Raw genomic sequence first — 11,494 nt, forward strand, 5'->3', positions numbered from 1 at the left:
TGGGAAATTCACCTAAATATAAACTAAAATGTATTAAAAAAACAAGAACCTCAACAATATAAGTAGGCCTAGGAATTTTCTTAATAATCAAAGGAGTAATATTATCATATCCTGGTGCTTTCCTGTTTTTAAGCGATTTGATTATGCCAATAACCTTGTTTTCGCAGGTTGGATAGAAATATATTGAATTGTTACATATGTAGTTGTCTGAAACATGGGTTCATATTCGTTTACTAGTTGGGGAATTATCTGTTACTGTTCTAAATATAATACTTTCTCTCAACTCCGTTGCTATAGAACAGAAGGATCTGTTTAATTTATTTACAACTGCTTCAGGGCTTGTAATTAACTCTTTATCGTCACCTTTCAATACAATAAGTTCTGCATCTTTCTTATTTTCTCCAATAAGGGTTTTGATTGTGTTCCATTGTTTCTTAGGATTTTGATTATTTTCAACTACTGTAATATTTTGATGTAGTAGCCTACTCATTCTTTGTTAATCTTAATTGGTTTATTACATAATAATGATGATAGTCCTCTATCTGGTGACATTAATCAATAATATGCTACATGGCCGTATTTTTCCACTAAACGGCCAGCAATAGATTTTATAAGGTGCGCGCACTACTTATTGCTGACTTTACCCCCCCCCCCCCTTTTCTTCACTAACTTGCTCCACAGGTATCTACATGATAGCCTAAGTATTTGATACTGCGGTGTCGGTGTCAGTTAAAGTGTCCTCTATCTGGTGAAATTATCGGTAATATGCTACACAGCCGTATTTTTCCGCAAAACGGCCAGCAATAGATTCTTTAAGGCGTGCACACTACTTATGGCTGAGTTATTGCCAGGTTCACACAAGTACTTACTTAATTAGCTAGTCAATAACTTAGTCGTTTGCGGATGCAGAGTTAATAATATGTAGCCTATGTTATAATGTTGGGTACAATGTTGAACAAGCAGTTACTAAATTAAATTAGGCCTAATCATAGCCTAGGGTAAGATAAGTTAAACACCTGGCCTTTTACCTGTTAAAGTTAATTCAACAAAGGAAGGATTTTTGGGTAACTTAGACTTTAGTTTACGTCAAGCATTTACCATTATACATTAACTATCCCTATCAGCTGATTATAATGTGAAACTGTTCTAAAATAACCTAACCAAACATGCTGTAACTCATGTTCGAGTAACTTAACTTAGGTTAAATGTGGGGCGTAAACTACAAGTTAAAGTGCAACAGGATTTTTTACCATTCAGGCCTAATTTGTTAACAAGGATGGTTAGCAATAGGTAAGGTACTTGACCAATAAACACGCAGTAAGCCTTGCACCAACCCTCATCATCTGCTTTAGCCATTTAACTTGTTGCCGAAGGCTCAGAGGACAATTTAACCCTGGAACTGCCGATCGGTCATTTTATGACCGACAGGGTCCGTTCCGTAGTGCCATCGGTCACAAAATGACCGATCCAGTATTTTTCATATATATAAGCTTCTACTCATCAGAACGAAGTATTTTATGCATCAATGTAAAGCCAAAGAGGTTGGCTGCCTGCTAATATGACAGTTTTTACGTTTTATTGTATTGGCGGGCCTGCTAACATATGTTGATAAAAGTGTTTGTTGTTTCTATGCAGTAGTGATGTCGTCTGTAAACACGGTCGGTTATCTCGTATTTATTTCGTTGTTTTTGCGTGTTTTTCGGATCAAAAAGTTGTTTGTACTTATTGATAAACTCGTTTAGTTATATTCAAAGAGTGTTTTAGTAGTTTCCATTGTTATTTGTGAATATTTAGCGAACAAAGTGGACTTTGAAGTGACATTATGTGTGGGGGTTAGTTTGTTTTGTTGGATTACAAACTTGATATTTTTACAATGGAAAATTATGCAGGACGATCCAGTGATTTACGTGAATTATTGATGAACGATCTTAGTGAAACTAATGATAATATTGATTCCGAAGTTGAGCCAGAGGAATCAGTCGTGGTGCCGGCAGGCCCATGGTGGAAGTAAATAAGGTGTGCTACTGCGCATCGTAGCCGGCTGCAGGCGGTGCGGGGGAGGGGTATCGTGACGTCACCTTGGGGGCAAACATGCCTCGCGACCATATCGAGCAGTGACGCCGCTCTAATAAAATTGTAATTTTTAATAGTAAAAACCGATAAAAATTCCTGAAACTTTGCATAGTCTTGAACTATTAACATAGGATGCTTATGATTTAAATTTTATTAATTTATTTGAATTAAAAACCATTCAACCACCGATCAAACTTCAAACTTTTTCATACTAACACAAAAAAGTTAGTCGGCTACCAAATCACGTATTATTTGGTCAGGTTTATGAGACCTGCGGGAACGTTTTAGGGAAAGGTTCTAATTTAACTGTAGTATCGGTTGGATTTCGATAAAAGAATTACTTTTTTAGCTACGAAGAATTATATCAAGCGGCAACGGAGGGCGCGCTCAGCCGATGCCACCGTTTATTGGATAATAAGGCCACGCATTTATTATCCAAAACACTGGAGCTACATTTTATAAGGATATTATACTTTGTATTCTACATTTTAAATGAAATATGTAATATTAACAAGTGACAGATATAACAAGTTTTACATTATAATGCGTTGCAACATCTTCGTTTTTATACAAATCAACTCTCTTTGATAACAGTTGCCATAAAATTTGTAGGATCGGAAATGAATAACATTTCCTTAACCAAAAACATAGTTTATTACATTTTGCAATTTTATAAAAATATTTACGACCTGAAAGTAAACATCTAAAAAATTAAACATTTCATCACCTCTGGATTTTTCTAAACTTTTTTAAGTTTCTTTAAAAATTTTCTTTTTTCGCCACTAGCAAAAACTATTACAGCAACTGTGCACTGCATAATGGGGCATTTTTGTAGAAAGATGTGTGCCCTATGGAAAACTGACATCTACTGCAACTCGCGGTGAACACAGAAACGAAAACAAAACAAACAACACGTGATCATCCCCCGCACACACCCCCGCATCCGAGCCAAAGTTGCGACATAGATAACAACCCCATGGAAATACGATCCTAGCTGTCAAATTAAACTGGAATATCACATTTTATTATCATGGTATTGCAAGAGTGAAACAATTTTATACTTTAACCTGATTATAAATACAATGTTTAATCACCAACTTAATTTTTAACAGATTACATTTTATTTTATATACTACGTTAAATACATTCCTTTGCGTTAAAGATCATTTATTATTTAAACCACTATTTGCAAACTTTGGTTTTAACTAATCAACAACGATTTGCAATACTTTAAATGCAATTTGGCAACGTTAACCCTATTCACAGGGGAGACAATATTATATATTCTCTGTGAACTGTTACGAAATAACCCATATTCAAACGGGGAAAAACACACTGAAGTCAACAGAAGAACAATTTTTCACATAAAAATATAAATACAGGAATAAAAATATCACTGATACTATTCATGAAACTACATTATTTGTTGGATGGCAATGTGTGATTAATGCAGTACTTGGCAACTGACTCGACTCGCAGCACGCGCTCCGATCACGCGCTCATATAACTTAGCATATCTCAGGAAATAACGCCTCTAACGGTATATAGTTTGAAGGAAAGTTAAATTTGGATCTTTATCTAAAACTTTCCCGCTGGTCAAATGCTTCTAACCAAATAGTACGTGATTTGGTAGCCGACTAACTTTTACATGTTTAGTTTTAACAAAGGCCAAGTATAAAGAGTGATTTCACGCTTAAGTTTTTAACAATTACAAACTATTTTTTCACAACATGCATCGTCCACTTATAATTGATGTCCATGTCAAGTTTCATAATTTTTCCTCAATTCTAACAGTTTAAAATGTTGATGTTAATAGAGCAGTGTCACGCTGAGCTATATACGCGCGCGAAGCGGTTTGCCCCCAAGGTGACGTCACATCGCGATGCGCAGAACGGTCTCAAACTCGTCCGGCTGAGTAGCACACCTTATTTACTTCCACCATGCGGTAGGCCTAGGGGCAAGCCCATCAGTAAGTCAGCCTTGTGATGAGACAGGTGATGAATCAGATCTTGATGTAGACATTTATGGTTTGACACCTGAACATAGTGTTACAGACTTCTCCTCTGGATCAGAAGATGACTATGTCCCACATAGCAGTGAATTAGAGAACCAGTCAAAGAGAAGTAACAGATTTAGACGTAGGCCTAGATGTACCAACCGTAGGTTTTGGTTCCACCTGCTCCACCTCCTGGTCCTGGAGGGGATGCAGCAGCTAGGCTAGGAATACCCCCAATTCCAAATATTACTAGGCCTATTTGGACAAGGGTCTACCCCCCAGAACCTGAAGGGGAGGATATAGAAACTAAGTTTACTGTGAGAAATACTGGGATTAGAGACTGTCCACCCTGCAACAGCAAGCCAATTGCTTACTTCAATTTGTTTTTCCCCTACGCAATCTGGATATTATTCACAACTGAAACCAATACATATGCATCGAGAGAAGTAACTCGAAGGAGATTGTCGGGGGAATTGAGGGGACAGTCACGGTTACGACACTGGGTTGACGTAACATACAGTGAAATGAAGAAGTATATAGCGCTGGTTATAAATATGGGCCTAATTGGAAAAAACAATCTTATTGACTATGGGGACCAATCTTTCAGCCAGAGAGTTCCATTTTTCCCTGAAATTATGTCAAGAAACCGTTTCCAGGCTATATCGTCAATGTTTCATCTCACTTCAGAGCCTTTTATCGCTAAAGGAGAACCGGGTTATGATCCTTGGCAGAAAATAAGGAAACTCCTGGAGATCACTTGAATGATGCTTTCAAAAGACATTTTGTCCCTTCCCAGAACCTAGCAATCGATGAAAGTATGATAGAAATGAAGAATCGGACAATATTTATACAATATATGCCTAACAAAAGACATGCGCGCTTTGGAATAAAAAAATTTGAAATATGTGACAGTGCTACCGGTTATTTGCTCCATACTGCCCTTTATAGTGGTAAAGACTTTTTGAGTGATGGAGATGATCCATTCACTCAAAAAGTTATATTTGAGATGATGAATCAGACTCGATTGTTGGGGAAACATCATCATGTCTTTACAGACAACTTCTACACTAAGCTACCCCTAGCCGAAGCTTTGTTACGCAACGACACATATCTAACTGGTACAGTACCTAAACAAGAAGTCTAAAGATTTATCCCGAGCAGTGGTAGAAACACAATATGAGGTAGGTCAAACTGTTTATTTCAGGAAAGGAAAGGTGTTGCTCGTCGGCTATAAGCAAAAAAAGAAGAGGAAACCCGTTTATCTTATAACAACTGCTTGCCATGCGGAGGATAGAAATATAGTTAGTCGCAGTGGGCTACAAGCTGTGAAACCCCTAGTTATTCACAAGTATAATCTATCCATGGGGGGTGTGGATCAAAAAGATAAATCCATATATCATCACTCATGTACCAGGCCAACTCGCAAGTATTGGCGAAAGATATTCTTCAACCTAATGGACATGGCCATGCTAAACGCCTACATTTTATACTCCAGGAACACAGATCACCCTCTTTCAAGGAAAAGATTCATGGTGGATATTGTTGAAACACTTGTCAGGCAACCACCACCTGCAGAACCTGTTCAAGTAAATCCCTTGGAACACAATCTAACTTAGTGCAGTTTCCATCGAATCAAAGGAGAGTCTGTCCCGTCTGCGGAAAAAAAAGCAGCTGGAGGTGCCCTGGGTGTAATGTTGGTGTTCACCCACAGTGCTTTGGGAGGTTGGAACACTTTTACAGGCCACTAAAGTCAAAAAAAAGAGACCAGCCACAGAAAATGAAAGTGACTCTGACTAAAGTCAGGAACAACAATCGCCCTCTTCTGGCCAAGTTGCCTTCGGCCAAATTTTTGCAGTTCCTTGTAAAAATATTGCTATTGACAATCAAATCTTGAGTGTTTTACTTTATTACTTTTGTGTTTATGCCTGAGTAGGCTATTTCAAATAAGAAAGTGAATTATAATTTTGGTTTATTATTGTTATGTGACTGTTTGTGAACATTTATCTTCTTGGAGTTTATCGTTACCGTGGATACATAGTCCAAAAATTAGCAGGTATGCTTTTCAAATTATGTTAAGTTTAGATTTTTGTTGAATTACATTGTTTAGTAGCACATTAGGACTGACTAGTGCTGTATTTCATGACTTATAATAATTCTAGACACATATGTTTCCCATAAGCTATGTCTGGTTCGCACCACAGAATTTTCACCGAGCACGTCATGTGAAAAATCTCAAATTTTATGAATAATATATTACTTTTTCAGTAAACAAAATTTATTTCTAAAAACTAGATAAAATTTGCAACAAAATGTATATTTTGAAATTCTTGTGGCATTTCTGATGTGTATTGGACATGAGACATAAAATGCGGAAATGATTTTTTTATAAAATTTGTGTATAAAAAAATATGGTGTGTAAAATTTTTTTTGTTATTTTACAAAATAAATTTTACCATTGTATTCCTTGTTATTTTCTGAATAAAATTATGTTACATTACTTAAGTCATAGGCCTACAAATAATATTTTTTACGAATTTTTAAAAAAATGTATGTTAATTGCTGAAAAAAGTGTTGGCATTTGAAGAAATTTAATTGGCAGTTCCAGGGTTAATTTACTTATTCTAAATGCAAGACCTTTTTATTCATTGCAACATTAAAAAACACGTAAACCAATTAATCTATATAAACATAAATTGTTTTTATGTGAGCTTAAACATGTCATCACAATGACATGTTAGCCTAGAGATAGGCTAGGGATATGCTAGGCCTAGGCCAACCAAAAACAAACAATGCCAACCCCAACCCAATGGCGGAGCAAGAAGCAAAATGCTTGAGTAGGCATAGGTACAACCATTGACTATTCACTTACGGTTTAAATATTAATCCAAGGCAACTCACCTAAAACAAACTGAATCGAATCTGAGAATTTCTCCTCCACTTCCATAGCTGAATAGGCTAGTTAAAACACGGAGGAGGAATGACAAAACAAAACACGAATAGGGTGAAGAACAGAACAACGAACGAACGAACTAAACAGTCAGTCTCAGCCAGGAGCCAGACAACGACAAGAGACGATGAATTTCAAACGACAACCCGTAAAAAGCAACACTAACACTACGGACCGATCGCATACTGAAACTAGACTGGCAATGGCAATGGCACTGGCACTGCACTGGACTGGTACGTGGGACTGGACTATTGGACTGGACTGGCCTTCGCCTTGGCCCTTGTGACACATCCGTTTCAATCGCGGATTACTCCTCTCATACTGCGCATGCGTGAGTAAACCGTTCCGTGGAACTGTGACAGATATCAGATATCAGATTTATCTGCTACAACGTGTACAGTCTCACTCACACAGTACAATGAATTGAATATAGCACGGTTGTTCCTTTACTTTTACCAACTCGTCTGCGCTTTGTTTTTACTTTAGTATACTTTCTGGTTCTTGCTTATATGTTGGTTTATTATTTTAGGATCTCATGTGCAAGTCCACCCCCTCACTTCACGGTAATTTTAATATTGACTTACTATCCTAAATTGCTGCCTTTTGGTTTGAAAGAATCTTACTGCATTTTAGATCACCACACCATGTTCTGAGTCAGCTATATCACCATTAAAGTACTATATCTGTGATATCACAATAAAAAATTATGGATCTAGGTATCAATAAAAACTTGAAAGTAACATACTTTAAAGCTAGAAACATAATTTGTAAATTAAACTTGAATATTAATAGATTATTAGGCGTATACCAAGCTAGCCTAGACCTATCTCAAAATATCTACACTAATATTATGTTAGTTATGCCAGTTAAATATTTACAAATTATTGATACTTATTTTATAGTTTGTGCTGAAACTAAGTACTTGATCGCTCGACACTGTATGTTCGGGTCAGGCCTGCATAAAGTTAAATTAAACTCTTGTTTAACAAATGTAGTGACATTGACTGTAATGGAATAAAGCGTTTGGAATAATAAAAGGAATGTGAGAAGTTAAGTTAGGTTCCTTTATTTTGTAAATTTGTAACACAGAGGACAGAGATGAAGTTGGCCTGATCTAACGGACGGTTTCAGTCTAGCTGTCAATGTTAATTTCAGAATATACATATATACGTATATGTTTACCATTTTACTGCATCTAAGTTATCTTCTTATGTATCCAAATGGCCGCGAGTGGAATTGGATTGGATTGGATTTTCAATATTACCTTACCTGTGTCATCATCAATGTACTGAAGATACAGCTGGTTCTTATTTATAGTGACTGTGTTGATTTTTGCTCTGTGAATAATTATCTTTTTTACGTATTTTTGAGCTCGGGCTCTCTTTTAAAGTTGTGACAAGTTTAATTCTTTGTTTGTTCTTTGTACTTGTTTCATAGTATCGCGGAAATAGTTAAATTAAACAATAAAACTTCGTTCAAACATAGGTCTAACCTACAAGCTCCTCCTGTTACAAGAATGTCAACAACTAATGTAAACAAAGCTAAGTATAATGTGCAACAAACAAACGAGTTCCTTGCTATGCCTTTTGATGAAAATGTAAGTGATCCTGATGATGATTTTGTCTTTCCAAAACGTAAACTTACCTTTTCTTCCTCTGAATCTCAACCGAAACGCTATGTTTTAGATTCAAGTGAACTATGTAAAGGCAATAAATATCAAATTCTATCTGAACATTCTTATAGTTCTAATGGTAATGGCAATGGCGTGGATCAATCACGCGAGATGGATGATTCTACTTTGGAAAACCAAGTAAATGACCCAAAGTTAAAAATCCCTCCTATATTTTTGCACAACGTAAACAACCACCAAGAAATAATTAAAGATGTCCGAAATATGGTAAAGGCAACTTTTTCGACTCAAGTTCGAGGGCAGTCCCTTAAAGTGAACTTGTCTAATATAGATGACTTTAGAAATTTGACAGCCTTTTATGATTCTTCTAACATTAAATATCATACTTTTCAACCCCTACATGACAAAAAACTAGAAGTGATTGTCAGGAACGTCCCTACATCATTATCTGAGAATGAAATTAAAACTGAGCTAACGGATCAAAACTATCCTGTCATTAGAGTCACTAGGTTACTCAACAAAAACAAACTTCCACTCCCTCTTTGTGCGGTAGACTTGGAAAACAACGACGACGGCAAAGCTATCTTTAATTTAACCACAATATGTTTTGCAGTTGTAAGTGTCGAAATGAAAAGAAAATCTAGGCAAATTCCCCAATGCACTCGATGTCAACGCTATGGGCACACGAAGAACTTTTGTAAGTTGGACCCAAGGTGCGTGCGGTGCACTGGTCAACATCACTACTCTGAATGTCCTAAACAAAAAACTGCAGCTCCTCAATGTGTTAATTGTGGCGAAAGCCACACAGCTAACTACAGAGGCTGTCAAGTATACCAGAAAATAACCAACAAGGATCACAATCGGGGTAGTCCTCGCAATCGCCATCACAACGCTACTGAGAAAATAGAAAATACTCCTTCTCCCCCTAATTTGAATTCTGCTACTCATTTTCCTGAGATTCATACAAACTTTTCGCCTCAGGAACCTTCCACATCACGAGTTTCATTTGCTAAAGTTGCTGCTACGAGCCGCCGCAATATTAATAATTCATTCTCACAAGAACAATCTGATGATGCTCCTGATACGTCTGTGTTTCAAAACTTTGAACAAATAATCCTAGATGTGGTGAAATCGTTCATTCCTACTCTCAAAAAGATAATAAGTAATGTGATTTGCTCTATTCTCTCAAATGGATCAGGTCAATTATTTTCAAATTAACAATTTAACCCTCCTTAACTGGAATGCCAATGGGCTTAGAGATAAACGTGCTACTTTTATCGCGTTTATGGTTAGACATAGCATCGATATTGCGTGCATTACTGAGACACACCTGACCAATGTGGAAAATTTCAAAATTAATGGGTATTCTATATAAAGGGAAGATAGGCCTAATCCAATAGCTTCAGGTGGCGTTGCAATCTTTGTGCGAAGAACTTTGGACCATCATAATATATTTTTACCTCGTTTATCTTCGGTAGAAGCTGTTGGTGTAAAAATTAATTTAAGTCATGGTGCAGACTTTCGCTTAATTTCTGTCTACAAACCCCCGAACAAACGGCTACACAATAATGACTTGCAGGTGCTGTTTGCAGAAAATTGTTCGACTGTTGTTATGGGGGACCTAAATTGTAAACATCAGATATGGGGCTGCAGAACCACAAACCCAAATGGAAACCGTTTGTTACGACTCACAAATAACTCAAACGTAATGATTGATGCGCCACAAGAACCAACACATTTCCCATGGCAACCTAATTATCAACCAGATATACTAGATTTGGTTTTGCACAAAAACTTTACAGCTCCAATCATTCAAAATGTTTTACCCGAGCTGGACTCTGACCATTCTCCCGTTATAGTAACCTTCTTCACGCAACCTCAATTTAGTTGTCCACCTCAACGATTAATTAATGGAAAGATAAATTGGGAAATTTTCAGTGCAGAATTGGATAAATGTTTAGAAGGTATGCCTAAATTATCGTCTTGCATCGAAATAGAAAACTCTGTAAAAATATTTACCGAATCATTGAAAACTTGTGCCAGGAAAGCTATCTTAAATCCCTCACGATCCACGCCAAATAACGACTACTATCATCCTCCGATGAGAATAATGCGTCTGATTAGAGAAAAACATAAAGTTAGACGACTTTGGCAGCGATACCGTCTACCACACTTTAAAAGGCAACTCAACGAACTGGGAAGACGAGTGAAAACAGAACTCGAGGAATTTAGAATAGACAACTATAAGAAGTATGTTTCTGATATTCATCCGAGTGACCCAAATATGTGGAAAGCAACTAAACGTCTTTTAAGTACTCCTTCGATCATACCTACGTTGAAAAAAGACAACCTAATCTGTGAGACTGATTCACAGAAGTGTGAACTGTTGGCAGATTTTTATGAAACTACATTTCAACCCACTGATCTTGCTGATTATGGTGACGATGAGATGGTGAAAGAAACTTTGAATGGAAAATTTTTATCTGCTGAACTACCAATAAAGTTTGCATGCCAATCTGAAATTAAAGCAGTAATTAAAAAACTTCCACTCCGTAAATCACCTGGCCATGACCTTATTCCTAATATTATTTTGCGAAATCTCACCAACAAAGGCTTTTCATATTTCACATCAATTATTAATGCATGTTTGTCTAAATCTTACTTCCCTTCTATTTGGAAGCATGCGGAAATATCAGTTATTCATAAACCCAATAAACCGAAGTCTTCTCCATCGAGTTACCGTCCAATCAGCTTACTTTCTACGCTTTCTAAAGTCTTTGAAAAAATCATCTTGAAACGAATTGCCTGTTACATGGATGCTGCAAATATAATTCCTGCTCATCAATTT

General features: G+C 36.7%; 1 protein-coding gene across 1 annotated transcript in view; it reads right to left on the reverse strand.

Annotated features, from left to right (window-relative positions):
• LOC128993079 (uncharacterized) overlaps positions 1-7,185 on the reverse strand; it is a 56,287-nt gene extending 49,102 nt beyond the window's left edge. The window contains exon 1 of the mRNA XM_054416837.1: positions 6,968-7,185. Within this exon, the coding sequence (XP_054272812.1) occupies positions 6,968-7,013 (46 nt within the window). The 5' untranslated portion in view covers positions 7,014-7,185. The remainder of the gene's footprint in view (positions 1-6,967) is intronic.
• Positions 7,186-11,494: the final 4,309 nt, after the last annotated feature.

The sequence above is a fragment of the Macrosteles quadrilineatus genome, unplaced genomic scaffold, assembly GCF_028750875.1.
Source record: "Macrosteles quadrilineatus isolate MER2022 unplaced genomic scaffold, UCM_ALF_1.0 Scaffold_4__1_contigs__length_99947679, whole genome shotgun sequence".
NCBI classification, from domain to species: Eukaryota; Metazoa; Arthropoda; class Insecta; order Hemiptera; family Cicadellidae; genus Macrosteles; species Macrosteles quadrilineatus.